Source organism: Misgurnus anguillicaudatus, chromosome 21, assembly GCF_027580225.2.
Source record: "Misgurnus anguillicaudatus chromosome 21, ASM2758022v2, whole genome shotgun sequence".
NCBI lineage: Eukaryota > Metazoa > Chordata > Actinopteri > Cypriniformes > Cobitidae > Misgurnus > Misgurnus anguillicaudatus.
This window is the reverse complement of record NC_073357.2, coordinates 58,200,630-58,224,771: the sequence shown is the minus strand read 5'-3', so window position 1 is coordinate 58,224,771 and position 24,142 is coordinate 58,200,630. Positions and strand designations below refer to the sequence as shown.

The 24,142-nt window shown below is 35.7% G+C and overlaps 2 protein-coding genes across 5 annotated transcripts in view; both read right to left on the bottom strand.

The window, feature by feature from the left end:
• LOC141349128 (uncharacterized) overlaps positions 1–23,232 on the bottom strand; it is a 70,462-nt gene extending 47,230 nt beyond the window's left edge. For 2 of the 4 annotated variants that reach the window (XM_073859485.1, XM_073859483.1), the window contains exon 1: positions 23,040–23,230. In XM_073859485.1, coding sequence (XP_073715586.1) covers positions 23,040–23,115 — 76 coding nt within the window. In that variant the 5' untranslated portion in view covers positions 23,116–23,230. Of the gene's footprint in view, positions 1–20,236; positions 21,939–23,039 lie in introns of those variants that run through there. The other 2 variants (XM_073859484.1, XM_073859482.1) reach the window with 2 other exon arrangements.
• Positions 44–18,575, bottom strand: LOC141349099 (uncharacterized). Its single transcript, XM_073859453.1, has 2 exons — positions 18,435–18,575; positions 44–2,234 (listed from the first exon to the last, which is right to left on the bottom strand). Exons 1-2 carry the CDS (start codon positions 18,499–18,501, stop codon positions 1,066–1,068), a joined length of 1,236 nt encoding a protein of 411 aa, XP_073715554.1. The 5' UTR covers positions 18,502–18,575; the 3' UTR covers positions 44–1,065.
• Positions 23,233–24,142: the final 910 nt, after the last annotated feature.

Here is a 24,142-nt window from a genome sequence, read left to right as displayed (position 1 = left end):
AGTTGATTAGGTATCAATTCAAAAGGAAAGAAACACAACACACTTATACATGTTGCATGATTTATTTAAAGGTACAGTTAAAAATCAATACAAAAGATTCACTCCATTATTTAAAATAACATGTTCTAGACAATGCACAGAAATTAATTTGTTGGGAGCAATTCAAGCAGTTTTTCTGCACCCTTTTTCCACCGGGGCTGGCTCCTGTGCTAAAGTTGCCCTGACTTAAGGGTTCTGATTGAGAAACAGCCTAAGTGTACAGTTAGTGGGGTTGAGGTCTGGACCCCGAGGGGTCCTGTAAGGAAAATTACCCAAATGTCCCCATGATAGCCACCCCTGTATCTACAAAGTCATCATTATGCTCAATAAACCAGAATGAAGCCATCATGAGGAGATTTAGGTCCTTCTCCCAACTGGCCCAATCAAAGTCCAGACCTCAACTCCACTTTGCATAAAGTCTGCATTACCACCTTGAGTGTGCATTATTACAGTTACATCATAACATGAAATAACTAAGGAATAATTGACAAAGGGCCGTTGAATTATTTGAAAAAAACATCCCCAAGGTGGTAATGCAGTAACACCGCAGGTGTGCATCATTTTCAAATAATTCAAAGTAACTGAGTCAACTATTCCGCTTATACGAGTTATCACAAACATTGCTCTGGTGGTTATTTTAAGACATTTGACAGATTAGTTGTACATTTTACAGAAAAATAATCAACACCAATGGAACATTTCTCAACCAATCAGATTAAGCATTCAAAAGCCCAGTGGTATAATACAGCATAACACGCAGCGTTTAATAATATAACACTGAGCAATTCTGGTCACTGGTGAAGTAGTGCATTCAGCTCTCTTTTTGGTGGTAACGTGAGCCCATACTGAGCACTGGCTGAGTGTTCGTTCCTAGTTTTGGTGCCGACACTGAGGCTGGTCTGTGGAAGTGGTTAAACCATCTGCATGGACCTAAAGACTGAAGTTGATCTTTGCTCACTCTGTGTGGGCAGCACTTTTCTCTGTGAGATATACAGTCACTTGTGTTTTATCAGCTTCCAAACTCAATTAAACTCTTTCCACAATCTGAGCACTTTTAAGATTTTCTTCATGGATCTTTTGGTGTCGCTTTAGTTCTGGGGCTCTCAGAAAGGTTTTATCACACACAGAGCACACATGGTTTCTCACACCTGCATGTATTTTCTGGTGCTCTTTAACTTTTCTGTGTGAGTGAAAACTCTTCCCACAAACTGAACACAAATACGGCCTCTCATCTGAATGAGTCTTTAGGTGCTCTTTAAGCAGAAATGCTGTAAAATACTTCTTATCGCACTGATCACAGCTAAAAGGTCTTACATTTGAGTGAACCTGCAAATGTAATTTGAGACTTTTTGCATGTATGTAACTCTTATCACACAGATGGCATGAAAAAGGCTTCTCACCTGTATGAATTCGCATGTGATACCCAAGAATTCCTTGTTGTTTAAAACTTTTACCACACTGTTGACATGAGAAAGGTCTCTCACCTGTATGAATTCGTATGTGATACCTAAGAGCTCCTTGTTGTGTAAAGCTCTTATTACATTGAGGACATGTGAAAGGTTTCTCTCTAGTGTGAACTCGTATGTGATTTTCTAGATTTGCTTTACCGAAGAAACTCTTTCCACAATGAGAGCAGGTGTACGGCCCGTCACTAGTGTGCCGTCTCACATGAGCATTTAAGGTACTCTTATACCAAAAACTCTTATCACACTGAGGGCATGAGAAAGGTTTTGTCTGCATGTGAGTTATTATATGATTATGAAGATATTCTTTACATGCGTAAGTCTTTCCACATTGAGGGCAAATGTATGGATTTTCAGTACTGTGCGTCTTCATGTGAACATTAAGTTTTGTTTTATTAATGAAACGTTTATCACACTGAGGGCAGGAAAAAGGCCTCTCACCTGTGTGACTCCTAATGTGATCCACAAATTTACTTTTATCGATGAAAGTCTTCTCACAGTGGGAGCATGCGTGAGGCGCCTTAGTGTGAATCCTTAGATGATACGTCAATTTCCCTTTTTTTGAGAAAGTCTTATCACAAAGATGGCATTCAAAAACATTTTTGGCTTCAACTCTTTCTTGGGAGGAATTCTCATCAGTTTCTGAGCAGCTGTCAGTCATAAAATTGTGGTCCTTATGTTCATCCTTCATTCCATTGTGTTCTTGACCTTCTTCTTTCACTTCCAACAAGTCTGAAATAAACAAAGTAACATTAAAAAAAGTCAAATGAAAAAGCAAATTCCAATTGAATAACCACTCGTTTGCCGAATGGTGGAAACCAATCGGCACGGCGAAGGGTCCTTGCGCATTCACTCTTTTTCGGCCCTTACTTGTTAAAATTACTTTTATTAATGTTACATAATTTTGGTAATTTTATCTGAGTCCAAAAATTAAAATCTTGCTGTTTGTAATATGAATTTAAAGGGACACTCCACTTTTTTTGAAAACATATTCATTTTCCAGCTCCCCTAGAGTTAAACATTTGATTTTAAACGTTTTGGAATCTATTCAGCTGATCTCCGGGTCTGGCGTTACCACTTTTAGGCTAAGCTTAGCACAATCCATTGAATCTGATTAAACCATTAGCATTACCCTAAAAAATAACCAAAGCGTTTCTATATTTTTCTTTTTAAAACTTGCCTATTCTATAGTGACATTGTGTACTAAGACCGACAGAAAATTAAAAGTTGCGATTTTCTAGGCAGATTGCTAGGAAATATACTCTCATTCTGGTGTAATAATCAAGGACTTTGTTGCCGTAACATTGCTGCAGGAGGCGCAATAATATTGCGCAGTGCCCGAAAATAGTCCTCTGGTATTGAAAGTTACTAAGGGGACTAATTTCGGCAGCTGCGCAATATTATTGCTGCTGTTGTGTGTATGTACGATTTATGTAATGCCCTTCTCACAGCATCCACACCCTTTTAAATAGCACTGCTCAAAACAATGAGGCAGACTGGAGCTGAAAGAAGAGAATTTATGACCCTTTAAGTTAGGGATGCACAATATATCACATGCAATAGTCATTGCACATCTCGTCAGTGAAGCCGGTTCCTTGATTAGTAGTAAATCACCATCACCTGCTTTCAGATGGAGCAGCATTTACTACACAAAGATGTATCCTGCAGCCCTACACTAAGTCAAATGTCACTACAATATTCTAAAGCAATAAACCCCAAGAAGCAGTGGGTTACCAGTGCATTTTATAACAGCTAAGGGGCGTTGTTAGGCACGACGCGAATGCACTGGTAACACAAAGCTTCGAGGGGTTTATTGCGTTTATAAAACGTTTACTTCATATGCATAACGTTAGCGGGATTTTATAAAATAAAACACAAATAAGTTGTAATTATATTAGTACAAATATTACTCTTCCGCCAAACAAAGTAGTTCCTCAGAATCAGTTCTCAACCAACAGAGATGCAGCAAAGACACAATGAAAATATGATTTAAGACTGTGGTGTTTATGTTATAAATCACCATTCATCACATTTATACATTAACATTTATATCGTGCAACTGTTGAAGTGATGATCAAATATGCTTGAAAGCATGCTTAACTCTTTCCCCGTCAACGTTTTTTTTTTTTAAAGTTGCCACCCAGTTTTAGTTTAATGCCTTGCAGAAAAATTATCTTCTTTAAATAAACATAAAATATCAAATGAAAGAACAGACCATCCGCTTTCAAACAAAAACAAACAAAAAACGTTTCATCCTACCTTCATTTGTTCTCTTATCACCTCACAAATTTTTTAGCTAAAAGCGGAGATAATTCCATTTTTGTGAAGAACTTAATTAAGAGATCAGATTCAGAGCCATGAACAGTACTACACGGTGTTTTCAGTGAATGCGTCAGTGTTTAAGTTGGGTAAGATTGCCATCTAGTGGATAATAGCGGACGTATGAACTTGAGTTATAAACTCATCAGACAACGTTTTCTCTTTATCGACGAGATGACTCAACAATATTTATTGAGATTTATCTGGATATCGCCATTAATTGTGCAATTTTTGACAAATTAAAAATATGATTAAAGACTGTGGTGTTTATTTTCATAAATCAGTACGCAGCAACAGTGGCGCAGCAGTGATACTTATGTAATGTGGTTTGAACCGTGGGGTTACCGGTGTATTTTATCACGGCTTAGAACGCGTTTCAACTAATCAGAATGAAGAACCAGAACTGCCGTTTTATAATAATGATTTTATAACCAGGGCCTGACGCATTGAAAACATTAGCAGTTATTAATGATAAATGAAGATCAGACACAAACCTCTTTGTTGTTGAGTATGTTGAGGTCTTATTGTGAATGATTCAGGATCAGTCTCCTCTTTAACACACTCCATCATTACAACAGTGGATCAGAATAGTAGAGTAGTTGAATGTGTTGTGACAGCAGCTGCTTGTTTGACTTCTTCACAGTATTTATAGATGAACTATGATCAAATAAACATAAAGGTAAAAAATCTACATGATCTACAACACAAACTCTCAGCACTTGTGTTGTTCATCATGGCTTTTCATTTTAAAGATCTTGTGACGGTGTGTAATATAAAAAAACATAAACATTTCATTTTAGGAGTTGCTCTGACATCAGGTTAGGGCTGCACGATATTCAAGGAAAAAGTGATATGCGGTAAGTGATATGCGATACTTTCTAGGAAAATAAAGCATCACACTCTCTCTCTCTGCAACTTAACCCTTATGTGTTGTTGGGGCCATTTTTGCAATTTTTTTCTCTTGATTTGGCCACAACTTTCTCTGTGTTTAGCAAATGGAATGATTTTTGGTGACAAATCTTATATTTACACATATTTTAAGAAAATGCTTTGAAATTTTCCAAAAACCTAACAATATACCGTGGGCAAATTTACTACCCTTACGTGTTGTTAGCGGCCAAAAAAGGCCACTAAATTAAACTGCTGTAAAAATTTAACGGATTAAATTTTTTTCACATTTTTTTTGCATAAATCTGTTAATCAACCTCAGTACTGATCAAAACTACCAAATGTTTGCAAAAATTCCATGATTTTAACTCTTTCATTGCCAAGTTTATGGGTGGTGTCACTGATTTGGGGAAAGGGAACACACAGAATGACGGATTTTCGGTGTAGGACGTGGCTGTGGACTGGATTTTCTTTTACCTTTTTTGCGGTCTTGGGCATGCCAGGGATTGGTAAAAACATTGGCTTTGATGCATTTTTAGTTTTTGTGCAGCATCAGATTTAATTTGTTTCTCCCTCATTTATTGTTTGGGGCCATTTTTTCCCCATTGACTTCCATTATAACAACATTTTTTGATTGCTGAGCCATGACACCTTATTATCATGCATTCTTGATTCTTTGTGGCTTTTCCTTTTGCAAAGAGGTCAAATTTGTCATTTTTACTGTTGATCACCATGTGGCACCATTAACCCTTTAGTAGCCTGTGCAAAAAAACAGAGCTTAATTTCTGGTTTGTACATTGAGTTATATGGACTATAACACCATTGTGTGTGTGTGTGTGTGTGTGTGTGTGTGTGTGTGTGTGTGTGTGTGTGTGTAGGGTTAGTGTTAGTATTGAGGAGAGAGCACCTCCCTCGTGCACCAGTTAGTGCTGCACTGGTAAGAGGGATTTATATTCCTGTAGCTGTCCCTCTAGACACAAATCCACAGACACCAGCAGGCACCAGCAGCTCAGGAGTGAAGAGGGGAACATGCAAGTGGTGTACAGAACCAAAAAAAGAACAGTCAGCACTTGTATCTGTTGTGGTAGACACACTTGCAGAGAGCACCAAGTAATATGCTGCAAGTCCTGCTGAAAAGACTGAACATACACACGTACACATATACACACCAAAAAATTAGTTTGATTGTTTAGTTCTCCATCCATCCTCTACTCTTAATTCATTGTTCAGTTTATTTGAAGTTGTTTTTGCATTTTGGTTCATAATAAATGTTGTTCATAAATCTGATGCAGAGAAGATTTTTTAAAGATTTTTCCACACAGACTCACACACATGCAAGCACGCACGCAGACACACACTCTCTCTCTCTCTCTCTCTCTCTCTCTAATATGCTGTTATACTCCATATAACTCAATGTACAATCCAGAATTCAAGCTCTTTTTTTGCACAGTCTACTAAAGGGTTAATGGTGCCACATGGTGATCAACAGTAAAAATGACAAATTTTACCTCTTTGCAAAAGGTAAAACCACAAAGAATCAAGAATGCGTGGTAATAAGGTGTCATGGCTCTGCAATCAAAAATTTTGTTATAATGGAAGTCAATGGGGAAAAAATGGCCACAAACAATAAATGAGGGAGAAAAAAATTAAATCTGATGCTGCAAAAAAATTAAAAATGCATCAAAGCCAATGTTTTTACCAATCTTCGGCATGCCGAAGACTGTGAAAAGGGTGAAAAAAAATTCAGTCCACAATCACTTTTTATATTGAAAATCAGTGATTTTGTGTGTTTTTTTTCTCAAATCAGTGGCATCACTTATGAGCTTGGCAATGAAAGAGTTAAAATCATGAAATTTTTGGAAACATTTGGTAGTTTTGATCAGTTCTGAGGTTGATTAACAGATTTATGCAAAACAATTTGGAAAAAAATATTAATCTGATACATTTTTACAGCCGTTTAATTTAGTGGCCATTTTACACAATTTAACGGTAAAAGTTAAATAAGATGTAAATTTCACATAAATGCAAATTTCGCTGCCGTGAATGGTAAGATAAGTAAGGAAGGTTTAAATTTTGATAAAAAAATTCTTTCTAAATCTCACTATAATAAATATGGATGTCGAGTTATAAAACTGTAACGTTAACTGTAACTTTATGTTTGTTTGAGAGACCAAGCTTAACTGACAAATGTTTGCCGTTGTACAAGAAACTCTCAGTACTTCACAATAAAGTATTATAATATTTTAACATTATCTAAAGTTGCTTCAATAACATTTAAGTTGTGGAAGTACATTTGTTAAAAAATTATCATTATTTATATCCTTTTATTTACCTCACAGAGACACCTCGATCGCTCCTCAGCGTACAGACGCGCGGCAGCGCACTCCTTATGACGTCACCACACGACAGGCTCCAAGAAGCAAAATAAAAGTCCCTCTTAATATCTAATTTCGGGAAAAGCAGTACAAATAATAAACTATACTTTACAAATGAATTTGTTTGTGAGTGTATATGTATTTTTAAGTATTTAAATACTTACATGAGAACATCATACAGGAAATGTCAATTCCTTTCTATTGTCTGCTATGTTATATATATTATTACAGACATATATAATGATATATATAATGACAGACATGGGCAGACAAGCCCTTCTTTTCTCAACATAAAAAAACACCATGCATAAAGTTCACCAATGAGTAGATATCAATTCAAAAGGAAAGAAACACAACACACTTATACATGTTGCATGATTTATTTAAAGGTACAGTTAAAAATCAATACAAAAGATTCACTCCATTATTTAAAATAACATGTTCTAGACAACGCACAGAAATTAATTTGTTGGGAGAAATTCAAGCAGTTTTCTGCACCCTTTTTCCACCGGGGCTGGCTCCTGTGCTAAAGTTGCCCTGACTACTGAACAACATTGTAAAACCTAACAGTTGACTCAACTCAAACAATTTAAGTAATCCGGTTGCATTGGGCCATTTAAGTTTTAAAACACATAAATTTAAATACTGTGAAATTGATTCATGTGCATAACTGCATATGACTCAATTTGTTTAAGTTCACAGTACTCAAATGTATGCGTTTTAAAACTAATGCAACCGGTTTACTTAAATGGCTTGAGTCGAGTCAACTCCTAGGTTTTACAGTGAAGGGCTCTAATTGAGAAACAGCCTAAGTGTACAGTTAGTGGGGTTGAGGTCTGGACTTTGAGGGATCCTGTAAGGAAAATTACCTAAATGTCCTTATGATAGCCACCACTGTATCTACAAAGTCATCATTATGCTCAATAAACCAGAATAGAGCCATCAAGTGGAGATGTAGGTCTTTTTCCTAACTGGCCCAATCAAAGTCCAGAGCTCAACTCCACTTTGCATAAAGTCTGCATTACCACCTTGAGTGTGCATTATTACAGTTACATCATAACATGAAATAACTAAGGAATAATTGACAAAGGGCCGTTGAATTATTTGAAAAAAACATCCCCAAGGTGGTAATTCAGTAACACCGCAGGTGTGCATTATTTTTAAATAATTCAAACGGAGTCAATTATTCTGCTTATACCAGTTATCACAAACATTGCTATGGTGGTTATTTTAAGACATTTGACAGATTAGTTATACATTTTACAGAAAAATAATCAACACCCATGGAACACTTCTTAACCAATCAGATTAAGCATTCAACACGCAGCAGTTTAATAATATAACTGAGCAATTCTGATCACTGGTGAAGTAGTGCATTCAGCTCTCTTTTTGGTGGTAACGTGAGCCCATACTGAGCACTGGCCGAGTGTTCCTTCTAGTTTTGGTGTCGACACAGAACCAGCCTCGGTGGAAGAGGGGTAACCATCTGCATGGACCTAAAATTGATCTTTGCTCACTCTTTGTGGACAGCACTTTTTTCTGTTAGTCACTTGTGTTTTATCAGCTTCCCAAACTCAATTAAACTCTTTCCACAGTCTGAGCACTTTTAAGATTTTCTTCATGGATCTTTTGGTGGCGGTTTAGGTCTCGGGCTCTCAGAAAGGTTTTATCACACACAGAGCACACATGGTTTCTCACACCTGCATGTATTTTCTGGTGCTCCTTAAGTTTTCTGTGTAATTGAAAACCCTTTCCACAAACTGAACACAAATACGGCCTCTCATCTGAATGAGTCTTTAGGTGCTCTTTAAGCAGAAATGCTGTAAAATACTTCTTATCGCACTGATCGCAGCTAAAAGGTCTTTCATTTGAGTGAACCTGCAGATGTTGTTTGAGATTTTTTGCATGTATGTAACTCTTATCACACAGATGGCATGAAAAAGGCTTCTCACCTGTATGAATTCGCATGTGATACCCAAGAGCTACCTGGTGTTTAAAACTCTTATTACACTGTTGACATGAGTAAGGTCTCTCACCGGTATGAACTCGTATGTGATCCCTAAGAGCTACCTTTTTTTTAAAGCTCTTATCACACTGAGGGCATGTGTAAGGTTTCTCTCCAGTGTGAACTCGTATGTGATTCTCTAGATTTGCTTTACTTAAAAAACCCTTTTCACAATGAGAGCAGGTGAACAAGCCATCACCAGTGTGCTTTCTCACATGAGTTTTTAAGTTACTTTTATATGAAAAACTCTTTCCACACTGAGGGCAAGAAAAAGGCTTTTTCTGAATGTGAGTTATTATATGATTATGAAGATATTCTTTACACGTGTAAGTCTTTCCACATTGCGGGCAGATGTACGGCCTTTCAGTACTGTGAGTCTTTATGTGAACATTAAGTTTTCCTTTGCTAATGAAACCTTTATCACACTGAGGGCAGGCAAAAGGCTTCTCACCTGTGTGAATCATCATGTGACGCCTAAGTTCACATCTTTGGATGAAAGTCTTCTCACAGTGGGACTTCCGGCAAGATGGCGGGCTGAACACATGTGTTCTCACTAAGCGGCTTAGTTATCTCCCGTTTTCTAATATGAAAATAATTTAATTCTCAATTACACCTACCCAGAGTGATATTTAAGATTGGTGTTACTGTATACGGGCCTCCAAAATGCGAAAATTTCAACAGACAACTCATCCAAGGATTGTTATTCCTCCGGCTCAGCACGTGGCTCAAACTTCTGCTCCAGATATGGAAACAGTGACTGATACATTAGAAAAACGGCGTGATTCCTCTCACTTTACTCCCACTAAAACACACACGCCGAAAAAGCTAAAATCTCAAGACGACGACATCACTAACGCTACTCTGCTGCAAGCCATTACTTCCTTGACTGCTCGCTTCGACTCACAGGATGAGAAGTTAGAAGAAATGGCGAACCAAATGCGAAGCAACAGCATCATGATAGCGGAGATTTCCAAAGCGGTCGAATTTAACTCTGATGAAATCAAAGAATGCAAAGAAAAGTGCAACGAGATGAGCAAATCGGTCCTGAAACTGACTGCTGCACAGAACGACCTGGAAAACAGAACATCAGATCTTGAACGATATAAGAGACGATGGAATCTCCGGATCAACGGCATGAATGAAAAATCTGAAGAGGATGCCCGCAGCGAGGTGATTGGCCTGATTGCTGAAATTGCTCCGCACTTGATACAAAAATTGGACGATATTATTGACACAGCGCACCGGATCGGTAAGAAGGAGCCAGGAAGACCAAGACAGATGATCGTACAATTCACAATGCGAAAATACAGAGACGAAATATGGAAATCAACGAAAAACTCTTCTATCTGCCTACACCATGGAGTCAGATTTGTGGAAGACTTTACGAAGGAGGACCGGAACGCCCGTGCGGTTTTATGGCCACTGATTGCTCAAGCGCGTAAAGAAGGGAAGAAAGCATATTACAGAGGTCCTTTTGGTTATATTGAAGGAAGGCGCATTGACCCAACAAAACCCTGCACTTGAACTTTTTTACGGGTAGGATGGTGTGAGAAATGATAATTTGGAGAAATACTAGGTTGCGAGGTATGTACGGTTAGTTGTCACCCAGTTAGTACATATCCAGTACAACCAGTGTTTGTTTGTTTTCTACGTTTATACGTTTTTTTTTTTTTATGTTTCCAGTTAAGTTACCGTTTTCATTACTCTCTTTAAATGTTCGGGGTATTCAAAACAAGGTCAAAAGAAAGGCTATGTTTTTATTCTGTAAAGGAACTGGTTCGCATTGCATCTTTTTACAAGAGACGCACTCTATTGTTGCTGATGCAGCTTTTTGGTCGAGTCAATGGGGAGATAAAGTGTTACTAAGCCACGGATCCTCCCACTCTGCAGGAACTGCTATTTTATTTAACAACTGTCCAGGAAAAGTTATCTCTGTTAAAACTGATTCTAATGGACATTGGGTTGCAATTGTTATGGATATTGAATCCGTCTTTTTTATTTTGATTAATATTTATGGCTATAATAATGTAAAACAAAATCAGCAGCTTTTTGCTGATGTTTCCTGTTTAGTTTGTGACTTTAAGAAGTTGTTCCCAACAGATAATATTGTTATAGGTGGAGACTTTAATGTTACACCAGATGAAACTCTTGACAGACATCCACCTAAAAGCAGTACCCCTCAACCAAACTCTCTGATTACAAATTTTTGCAATAATCTTAAATTATTGGATGTATGGAGACATTTTAACCCTAACACCAAACAGTTCTCATGGTTTAGACCCAATGCCTCTAGCAAATCAAGGATCGACTATTGGTTGATTTCAGATAATTTGTTACATTTCGTTAAGCATTGCACTATTTCACCAGCACCTTTAACAGATCACTGTGCTATTGCCTTGGATGTTACGCCAACAAGTAAAATTTCACATTGTAAGGGATATTGGAAGTTTAATTCTGATTTGCTTGTAAATGAAGGATTTTGTGCTAAGTTAAAAGATTTGATTAGAGAAATTGAAAACAGTAATGACTTCAGTTCTCATAAAGCCAGGTGGGAGTTCCTTAAATTTAGAATTTGTGAATTTTCTATAAACTATAGTAAAATGCTTGCCAAAATAAGAAAACAAACTGAACACAAAATTGTATCTGAATTTAATAAGTACTGTAGTAAAATTTCTCTGAATAGCTTAGAAAAAAGTAATCTTATTTCTCTTCAATCACAACTGGATGACTTGTACATTAAAAAAGCTAAAGGTGCATACATTCGTTCAAGTGCCAAATGGATAGAAGAGGGAGAGAAGAGCACGTCCTATTTTTGTAGATTGGAAAAAAGACGCCAATCAAAAAACAGTATTGTTTCCCTAATTGTAAATGATGTTGAAATTACTGATCCTAAAATAATTAGCAAAAAAATACATGATTTCTATAGTGACTTGTATTTGTCTAATTTTTCTCCAAATGAGTGTGATGACTTTTTTTGAAAAAATTATAAATTATATTCCCAAGATTAACAATGAATTGAGAGATCTTTGTGATGCGCAACTATGTATGGAAGAACTTGATTTAGCTGTTCAGAAACTCAAACCAAACAAATCGCCTGGTCCTGACGGCCTTACAGGGAATTTTTATAAATTCTTTTGGAATGAATTGAAAATGCTACTATTTAATGCCCTTAGTGAATCTATTGAAGATGGTTCATTGGGCCCCACAATGAGTCAAGGCTTGATTACATTAATTCCCAAACCAGATAAAGATCATAGAATTTTAGATAATCTCCGCCCAATCACTTTACTTAACAGTGACTATAAAATTTTCACACACGTCTTTGTCAATCGATTAAAAAAAGGACTTAATGGAGTAGTTAATGAGGTTCAATCGGGATTTCTTAAGGAAAGGTCAATTCACAATAATATAAGGCTAGTAATGGATGTGGTAGAATACAATCACTTGATAGAGGATGATGGATATATTCTTTTCTTAGACTTTAAGAAAGCCTTTGACACGCTAGAACATAGGTTTTTATTTAAAGCTTTAGAAAGTTTTGGTTTTGGTGAGCACTTTGTCAATATTATAAAAATGATCTATAAAGGTATGAACAGTTCGATTTCTCTTCCTTGTGGTACATCACAAAGATTTCCTGTCAGTCGTGGAATAAGGCAGGGATGCCCTCTATCCCCTCTTTTATTCATTTTGGCTGCGGATATGTTATCTACTTTAGTTATTCATGATCAAACGGTACAAAAATTAATAGTATTTGGTAAAAGTATAGCAATTAGTCAACTGGCAGACGATACTACACTGTTCTTAAAAAACAAAGACCAAGTTCCTCTGGCCATCTCATTAGTTAATGTGTTTTCTAAGGCATCAGGACTACAGTTGAATCTAAGCAAATGTGAACTTCTTGCCCTGCATCAGAGTGATAGTGCTTGTTTGCATAATATTCCGGTAAAAGATAAAGTGAAATATCTAGGCATTATAGTTACCAAAGACCAGAAAATAAGTACGAAAGAAAACTTTGATAATAACTTGCAAAAAGCAAACCGAGTATTAAATTGCTGGTTACAAAGGGACATTTCCATCTTTGGCCGAATCTTGCTAACGAAGGTTGAATATTTATCAAGACTGATTTATCCCGCTTTTTCTTTGGCTCCCCCCTCAAATTTCATCAAAGTATGTTCCCAAAAAATGTTTAATTTTATTTGGAAGCACAAAGCCCATTATATTAAAAAAACAGACACTACAAAATCCTATGAACAAGGTGGTTTGAATGTAATTGAATTTGAAAACATGAATACTTTGTTAAAACTTAAATGGTTAAAAATGTTTCTATGTAAAGAAGATAGTTTTTGGTTTACAGTTCCATCAGCTCTGTTTCAAGAATATGGTGGAATTAAATTTTTTCTCAAATGTGATTTTGATTTATCTAAACTCCCAGTGAAACTATCTACATTCCATCAACAAGTACTCTTATTTTGGAAATTGGCACATACACACAATTTTACACCTCATAATGCTTCAATTTGGAACAACAGATATATATTGCACAGGAACAGATCTTTATGCTATAAGAATTGGTTAAACAGAAGTATATGGTCAGTGAGAGATCTAATGGATGAACAGGGTAACATTTTAGATTATAATGCTTTTACTTTGAAACATGGTTTTGCCTGTCACCCGAAAGAGTTTTTCATTGTTGTGAATGCAATACCTTCTGGCATAAAAATGCTGATGAAATCCTCTCTTTCCTATTCTGAAGTTAAACCAGTTCTCCCAGCCTTATATATTGGAGATTTTCAGTTTAAAAGTGATAGTTGTACTAACAAATATATAAGACAGGTCATTTTAAAAACCTGTTATCCCTGTCAAGTTAAAAGAAACAAATTAGATCACATGTTTGATAAGAATACTGTGACTTTTCTTCGAACGGCTTATTTGAAATTTCCTGTTCCTCCTAAGGCTAAAGAAATACATTTCAAAATTTTAAATGAGATTTATCCTTCTTATAAATTCTTAAATCAGAAATTTAATATAGAAATGGTCCCCTGTTCCTTTTGTGAAAGCCAATCTGAAGACACAGATCATATTTTTTTCTTGTGTAATTTTTCCAAACTGTTCTGGATATCACTTCAGGACTGGTTGATAGAAAAAGAGGTGGTTGCTGATAATTTTGTTTTTTCTTTGCATCATATTTTATTTGGAGTATTTCAAGACTGTTGTGTTAATTCTTTCTTGCTTAATAACATTGTAATATTAGCAAAATATTTCATTCATAAATGTAGATTCTTTAAATCCCCCCCACTACTTATTGTATTCAAAAATGACTTAAAATGTTTTTCCAAAGCCCTTAATAAGATGAAAGGTCAGAGTGCTATGAAGCTGCTTTACTTATTGACGTCATTTAATTTATTGTGATACTGCCCCTAATATGTATCTTTGTTTTATTCATTTATTTATTTTTCTTTTACGTGTTATTTAAATTCATTTAAATTATTATTTCAGATTTCTATTTATTTTTTCAATTTTTTCTTGTGTTGAGCCTGTTATACTTATTTAAACTGTGAATATATATTTGCCTTTGTTGTTGATATACTTTTCTATTCAATAAAAAAAAAAAAAAAAAATAAAAAAAAAAAAAAAAAAAAGTCTTCTCACAGTGGGAGCAAGCGTGAGGCGTCTCATTGTGAATCCTTAGGTGACGCGTTAGTTGCCCCTTTTTTGAGTAAGTCTTACCACAAAGATGGCACGCAAAAACATTTTTTGCTTTAATACTTTCTTGAAGGGAATTCTCATCAGTTTCTGAGCAGCTGTCAGTCATAAAATTGTGGTTCTGATCTTCATCCTTTATTTCATTGTGTTCTTGATCTTCCTCTTTCACTTCCACAGAATCTGAAATAAACATAGTAACATAAAAAAGTCAAATGAAAAAGCTAATTCCAATTTGATATTCCAAAGGAAAATCAAATTCCGCCATTGTAAGAGAACCACCTATGCTCCACCTAGACAGGATCTTTTTCCGTTACTAACCTGAACGGGAATTTGTGACAACACAAACCACAATCTACTAGAGTCAATACAAAACACAGCTCGGTGTGGAAAACTCCCTGCTGGACTGATGATCTGACGTCACTCCCTTAGACTCACGTATTTGTGCACATGCGCAGTTTCGCCATTTTACTTTATAGTTCGCTGCTGACACGATTACAGCTGCTCCTGAGTTGCATGTTAATTGTATACTTTTCTGTTGTGTTGCCGTGTGCGTTATTGAGAACGTAAGTGCACAATATTATGTCAATGATGGTATTGCATTGTCTTTATTTGTTTAGTTAACATAATATTGTTTCTCTTAAATATAGTTCAGCATGCTCACGTTTTCTGTAATGATAATAACATGCTGTTAATATAATTCAGAAACGATAGTTAATATCTTGATTTATGCATGTGTTGTACATTTGTTAATTATAATCCTGTTTAGGATTAGTTTAGTTTTGCACTAGCAATGGTATTTGCTTATTGAAATGTTGAAGCGCGTTTCATTGTGCCGTTCGCGCCACCAGTCTGTCACGTGACTGTTGCACCTGCATATTGACGATATGTTCATTTGTGGTCTTAGACTGACATCTAGTGGCCAATAGATATAATTGCATTCTTTACTTTATTGGATTATAGTAATTTCCATTACTACTCAGTATTGTTTTGTGGTTGTATAGCAATTATTTATTGCATATAATTATTATACTTCAGAGTGAGTAGTTACTTATTAATCTTTAATCTGTGTATATGTGTAATTGTTATGTACAGGTTATATTTACATATTCTGTATTTCTTTATTTACAGAAAACCACACACACACACACAGACAATTGCAATAACACAAAGCACTGTATTTGCCTGCAAGAATGGGATGTCAATAAATCTGTTGAATAAAACCAAGGTTGCAGCGACTCTCTTACCGGAGTACATAGTCAGCTTGGGTAGCGCCAGCAAATAACGCACACGTACTTCACACTCGGCAAGATGCATCTTGGCTCGCCTCGCTTTTGTTTGCTTTCCCACTACAGTTTAGTATCGCTTCAGAGTGGGTGGGATTAGAATTATTGTTACAGTAACACCACCTCTGCCGTGACATCATCGTAAACGTGAAACAAACTAACACACAACATAGGAGCAGCAAAGCATTTCAATGGAATGCAGTGTTTCTCATGCATTCATGTATTTGTGTTGTTCTGCAACAAAATCAAAATTGACCGCTACAAATAGATTTTTGCACATGGGGTCTCATTCATGAAACATTCGTAAATATATGAGTAAATATGTGAGTGATTTGCACGTAAACAGACCTTCCCGAAAACTCTCCTCCTGATTCACAAATACTTCATAAACGTCAGATTTGTGAATTCCTATCAATCGTACATGGGACGCGCGTGCACGCGTATTCTCAATTACCATAAATACTGCCCATTAAATCCGACTGAAAACTATATATGGGCATCATATTATGACACCAAACGAAGGATTTCAACATGTCTTCTTAAAAGCAAATGAAAAAGAAACATTTATCAGATGCAGAAATTGAAGTTTTATTATCAGAAGTTAATTTAAAAAGTCAAATTTTATTTTCAAGCATACATAGTGGCGTCTCAGGTCCTAAAAAAAAGGAAGCTTGGCAGCACATTACAGATGCTGTTAATGAAATTTCATCTGTTAATCGAACAGTCCCACAAGTGAAAAGAAAATGGTTCGACATGAAACTTGCAAAAAACGAATTAGTTAACTTCAAAAAAATCTTATTCAAAATAATAATAATAATAATAATAATTTTAGAGAAAAATACACAAGCAGTTTACATTTGAGCAGATTTAACTTTTCACAAAAGAACTGGTGTGGGTAGCCTGAAACTCATTAACCAGTCTTCATTCTCGGCAAGTTAAGTCTGCGTGGTCTCTGAAAATACGCCTTTTGCGCAGCGCTCTGCCAAATCTATATATTAGCCATCGTAAATGTGTTATGCCTGATTTTGGCCATTTTATAGGAAACAATTTCCTTAATTTCGTTTGCCCAGCCCTAGGGTGACAGGGTGACGCGGGAGCCAGGAAGTATATCGCCATCTGAAATATTACCAAAGATGATGTTAAAGGAACGCAGGATGTATGGCAAGGGAGACGCAGTGTCTCGTTCCCTTCTCAGGGAACAACAGTTACATACATAACCAGAGACGTTTTCATTTGTCAAACAAAACTATGCAAAAAAGCATTTTGGTATGAATCAACATTTGCATACAGAAGATATAAGCATTTAAAGGAACAGTTTAGCACGTGTACTTATATTTTTATGATATTATTCGACACTACACTGGGAAAAAGTCTTGCATAAAATATATTCAAGCACTTTCAATGACCTGTATCTATGTAAGTATATTTTCAAAAACTTTCCAGGGCCTTGAATTTTTTCATCCAAATTCACAAACTTTCAAGGATTTTAAGGACCCGTAGGAACCCTGAATGCCAGGCACACATGTTGATGTCTGCATTTTTGTCTGCAGGGCATTTTTGCAACTTTGCTTGCAGCTCCGTGTCCACCTGGTTGGATGTGTCACCACAATAAACAGCAAGTCTGGGGAGAAACACTGAGATGGCATTCTTGATTTTGTTTTCACAGAAAAATTAAAACAGAAAAAATGAAATGTGTAAAAATAAAAAAAACTGCATTTAAAAACATTTCATTTATAATGAAATTGTTTTTATAGGGAACCATGTTTTAACCATAAGAACTTGTTTAAAAATTGGCCAACAACTAAAGTGTGTTGGAAATTTTTTTTATTCATGATTATTCAATATTCTGTTAAGCCCGTGATACACTGCACAATTTTTGGCTGTCCCAGATAAAAGACATCGTTAAACAATCGTCGCGATTTCTGTGATTGTGGCTCCTCATTGGTGGACCTATGTCGTCCAGTGCGAGAGGTTTAAAGATGGCTGTTTTCCTGGTCTTGCGACCAAAGATAGCCTACGATAGTTTTCTGAAAGTGTTAGAAATTCATCATGATCAACGCACAGTGTGTTTGCTGTTATAACCTGAATACCGGTATTTGTTTACCAGTAGCGCATGCTGATTAAGTTTGGGCTTACATGTGTCACAGTCGTCACAGCCACGATTCAATAGGTGTCATCATCGTACAGTCTACATGCTTGTCGAACCCAAATGTAAACGCTCCATGTCGCACAGTGTAATAAGGTAATGTTTTGTCAAATCTCACTATAATATTATGCAGCTCTAATGATTTTATAACTAGAGCCTGACACTTTATAAACTTTATAAGTTATTAATGATAACTGAAGATTAGACACAAACCTCTTTGTTCTTCAGGTGTTATTGTGAATGATTCAGGATCAGTCTCCTCTTTAACACACTCCATCATTGCAACAGTGGAGAATAGTAGAGTAGTTGAATGTGTTGTGACAGCAGCTGCTTGTTTGACTTCTTCACAGTATTTATAGATGAACTATAATCAAATAAACAAAAATGATAAACAATGACAGAATCTTCAATGTAATAACATGACACTGTTTACTCTGTGGTCTACAAAACAAACTATCAGCACTTGTGATGTTCATCATTGTTTTTAACACTGTTCATTTTAGGGGTTGCTCTGAGTTCAGGTTAGGGCTGCATGATATTGAAGGGAAAATGCGATATTCTGTAATTTGCTAAATAATACAATATGCAATACAATAATGCTTAAATTTTATTAAATCAATTTGAATAGCATGCATGCATGCATGCATGTATGTATGTATGGGCCCAAGAACTCGTAAACTTGATTTAATGTTAAATAAGATGTAAAATTCACATACAGCTGCAGTGAATGGTAAAATTTTCAAGGAATTAAGATTTAAATTTTGATCTTCAAATCACTATAAAATGTATGGATGTAGTAGATTTATAGAGACCAAGCATAACTGATAATGTTTGCCGTTGTACAAAAGATCGATTCTAAACAATAAAATATTACAATATTCTAATATTATCTAAAGTTGCTTCAGTAACATTGAAGTTGTGGGAGTACATTTTTTAAAAATTAAATCATATTTTGTAGTTTTATTTACCTCACAAAGACACTTCAATCTCTCCTCAGCCGACAGACGAGCGGCAACGCGCTACTTGTGACGTCACCACAGGACGGGCTCCGAGAAGCAAAATAAAAGTCCCTTTTAATGTCAATGTTTTAATGACAAATACTGAACTATCATTTAAAAACACAAAAGTGAATTTGTTTGTAAGTGTATATGTATTTTTAAGTAACATACAGGGAAGGTCAATTCCTTTCTATTCTCTGCTATTTAATGTCAAATATGTTGAGTGAAAATGCTTTAAGTCACATTAAAGTAATCTCAAAACTATGATTAATTGTAATTACTGCAGTATTCATGCACTTTAAATCTACCATGAATTAAATGTAATAAAAAACGCTGTAATAAATTTGAGTTGAGGTTCAGACTTTGAGGGAGCTAGTAAAGAAAATGACCTAAATGTCCTTATGATGGCCACCACTGTATCTATAAAGTCATCATTATGCTCAATAAACCAGAATAGAGCCCACCTGAGGAGATTTAGAATCAGAATCATCTTTATTGACACCTATGTTTTTGTCACATACAAGGAATTTGTCTTGGTGACAGGAGCTTCCAGTGCAAGAAAACAGTGCAGATATGTTCCAGACATACATTGAACATTGAATTACAAAGTAAAATGAAAAAAGATAATATTACAGCAGTAATATAAAAACAAAATTTAAATAAGCAGGGTGGTACAGTAAGTCTATATATATATCACTATACACAATTGTAAAAAAGGAAGAAATATATATATATATATATATATATATATATATATATATATATATATATATATATATATATATATATATATATACATATAAATATATTTCTTCCTTCTTTACAATTGTGTACAGTGATGCATGTATGGATGTTCAGATGATGTTATTGTACAGATAGATAAATTATTTACAGGTGATATTTTCAGTTGCATAGGATGTCTTTTACAGATGTATAATTTGTGGTGATTATAAACAATATACAGTTATAGCAGATGTGCTTTAAGTGTCCAGGCTTAATATAGCCGGAGAAAAAAAATTAGTGTCTGGCCGTTCTAGTGTTCAGTGCATAACATATCATAACATAACATGAAGTAACTAAGGAAAAATTGACATTGGGCTGTTGAATTATAGAAAATAATACACATTCAATTTGGTAAATGCGGCACAACGCAAAGTTACAATGCAGGTGTGCATTATTTTCAAATAATTCCAAGGACCTGAGTCAATTATTCCGCTTATACCACGGTTACCACAAACATTGCTTTGGTGGTTATTTTAAAGACATTTGACCGGTTCGGTGTGCGTTTTACAGAAAAAATTACATAAACACCCATGAAACATTTCTTAACCAATCAGAATAAAGAATTCAACAGGCCTGTGGTATAATACAACATAACATGCACCAGTTTAATAACAGTAACCTGCGCGAATCTGGTCACTGGTGACGTAGTGAATTCAGAGAGGTAACCATCTGCATGGACCTAAAGACTTTAAAGTTGATCTTTTCTCACTCTTTGTGGACAGCGCTTTTCTGAGATATATAGTAACTTGTCTTTGATTAGCTTTTTAAACTCAATAAAACTCTTTCAACAATCAGGATTTTTCTTCATGGATCTTCTGGTGTCGCTTTAGGTCTGAGGCTCTCAGAAAGGCTTTTTCACACACAGAGCACACATGATTTTTCACACCGGTATGTGTTTTCTGGTGCTCTTTAAGTTTTTTTTGTGATAGAAAATTCTTCCCACAAACAGAACACGAATACAGACTCTCATCTGAATGAGTCTTTAGGTGATCTTTAAGCAAAGATACCAAAACAAACTTCTTTTCGCACTGATCGCAGCTAAAAGGTCTTTTTTTATTTGAGTGAATCAGCAGATGAAGTTTGAGACTGTTTGCATTTATGTAACTCTTATCACACAGATGGCATGACAAACGCTTCTCACCTGTATGAATTTGCATGTGATACCGAAGAGATCCTTGTTTTTTAAAACTCTTATTACACAGATTGCAAGAGTAAGGTCTCTCACCTGTATGAACTCGTATGTGATACATAAGAGCTCCTTGTTGTTTAAAACTCTTGTCACACTGAGGGCATGTGAAAGGTTTCTCTCCAGTGTGAACTCTTATGTGATTCTCTAGATGTGCTTTACCTAAAAATCTCTTTCCACAATGAGAGCAGGTGTACGGCCCTTCACTAATGTGCCGTCTCACATGAGCATTTAAGTTTCTCTTATACGAAAAACTCTTTTGACAATGATGGCATGAGAAAGGTTTTGTCTGAATGTGAGTTATTATATGATTATGAAGATCTGCTTTACATGTGTAAGTCTTTCCACATTGAGGGCAAATGTACGGACTTTCAGTACTGTGAGTCTTCATGTGAGAAGTAAGTCTTCCTTTACTAATGAAACGTTTATCACACTGAGGGCATGAGACAGGCCTCTCACCTGTGTGGATCATCATGTGATACTTAAGTTGACATTTATGGATAAAAGTCTTCTCACAGTGGGAGCATGGGTGAGGCACCTCGGTGTGAATCCTTAGGTGACGCGTCAGTTGCCCTTTTTTTGAGTAAGTCTTAACACAAAGATGGCATGCAAAAAAATTGTTGTCTTCAACTCTTTCTTGAGAGGAATTCTCATCAGTTTCTGAGCAGCTGTCAGTCATAAAATTGTGGTCCTGATCTTCATCCTTCATTTCCTTGTGTTCTTGATCTTCCTCTTTCACTTCCACCGAGTCTGAAATAAACATAGTAACATTTCTAAAAAGTCAAATGAAAAAGCAAATTCCAATTTAATATTCCAAAAGACAGGGAACCAATAAGGTAGGAGAAACCTCTTGACATTGCATGAAAGGTAACGTTTGCGACGCTTAAAATGCATCTCGATGGTAACATTGCATAAGAATACATCTGGACAAACGACCACAGGCAGAAAATATATTTTAGTCACTAAAAGCGAAGCACTGGCCCATTTGGCCCAAGTGTTTTTTACACTGGCCCCAGGCCACCGGGCAGTCCCTTATGTTGAGCCCTGTAAAGACCAACAACATTACTAGCTAGTGTAATTTGCATTTAAGGAACAAATGTTTAAAACCTTGCAGGCTGAAACATCAAGGAAACACCACCTATGTCGCTGAATTTTAATTTTTCATTTGGCACAGAAATAATTCGCTTGAGATTAGGTAAGAGATGAGAAAGTTAATTCATGATTATCAGGCTTATTAAGATTGTTAGGCGATTTAATTGTGAAAGTCGAATGTTTATAGGCATAATAGAGACAATAATATAGATAACCAAAATAAATAAATGAAAAGGAATAAGGTATAGTGTGGACCTCCAAGGAATTAAATGCCCCCTATTATGCCATCATGGCACCAGGCCTGTTTGGGAGCACTAAAAAAGTTATTTATGAACAATGGACTGGGCACGATCAGTCTTTATGATCAAATTACGTTTATAATCGATACAAAACTATAAAGTGTGCGCCCTGCTGCAGTTGAAAGAGGTGTTTATGACTTCAGCCACGCTCACGGGGCAGTTTGCGTCTTTACAAGAATTTGATACCATATCTCTCATATTTTAACTGTAAACGTTTTACTTGACTTTTGATTTAAGTGAATACATGTACGATTCATGTAATGCCCTTCTCACAGCATTCACACACCCATATAAATCGCATTGCTCAAAACAATGATGAGGCAGACTGGAGCTGAAAGAAGGGGTTTCATGACCCTTGTAGTCAAATTTCACTATAATATTCTAATGATTTTATAACCAAAGCCTGACACTTTATAAACTTTATCAGTGATTAATAACAAAATAAAGATTATACACAAACCTCTTTGTTGTTGAGTATGTTGAGGTGTTATTATGAATGATTCAGGATCAGTCTCCTCTTTAACACACTCCATCATTACAACAGTGGATCAGAATAGTAGAGTAGTTGAATGTGTTGTGACAGCAGCTGCTTGTTTGACTTCTTCACAGTATTTATAGATGAACTATAATCAAATAAACATAAAGGATAAACAATGACAGAATCTTCAATATAATAACATGACACTGTTTACTCTGTGATCTACTACAACACAAACTCTCAGCAGTTGTTTTGTTCATCATGTTTTAAACACTTTTCATTTCAAAGGTCTTGTGACGGTGTGTAATATAGAAATGCATAAACATGTTTAATTTTAGGAGCTATGATTTGATTGGGTTGATGAAAATGCCTTATTTTGTATCAAAATACTTTAGTGTTTTGTATTTTTAAAATACTGTTAAATACTAAGTAAGAAGTCAACATGATGACATCATAGAAATAAGTCAACATGATGACATCATAAAAATGCGCCTCTGATTGGTGCCTAGAAGTTTGCCGAGCTCCAGACCAGAAAATTGATCCAAATGAAAGGTGGTATTCACAGTAAGAAAAGTGCGGTCTGCCAGCTTTTCGTCGTGTTTTTTTTTGTGCATAATTTGCTATCATTTTTAACAGTTCATGTTAAGTAGGGGTAAATGCCGATATAATACGTGGCTAATAACTATTCTGAATCGCACAGCCAATATTATTAACAGCTATTTCCAGTGATGGGGAAAGTTACTTTTAAAAGTAATGAATTACAATATTAAGTTACTTACCCAAAAAGTAACTAATTGTGTTAGTTGGTTACTTTCCTGAAAAGTAATGCTTCTGTAACTTTTAAGTTACTTTTTCTAACTTGGCTGAGGCTTGATCTCGTTCAGGCTTTGCAGGTGTTTTTTTATGACAGAGAAGTTCTGCATTCAAAAGTTGCATATTTCCATTGCAAAAATGTCAAGGTCTGGCCTGCCATCTCCGTTTCGGACTCAAAACTGTTCCGCTCAGGCGTGCACGCATATGGTGTGCAATTCTGTGTGACTAAGTTCAGTTTAATTCAGTACGTTGTGTTGTTTTTAAATCAAATT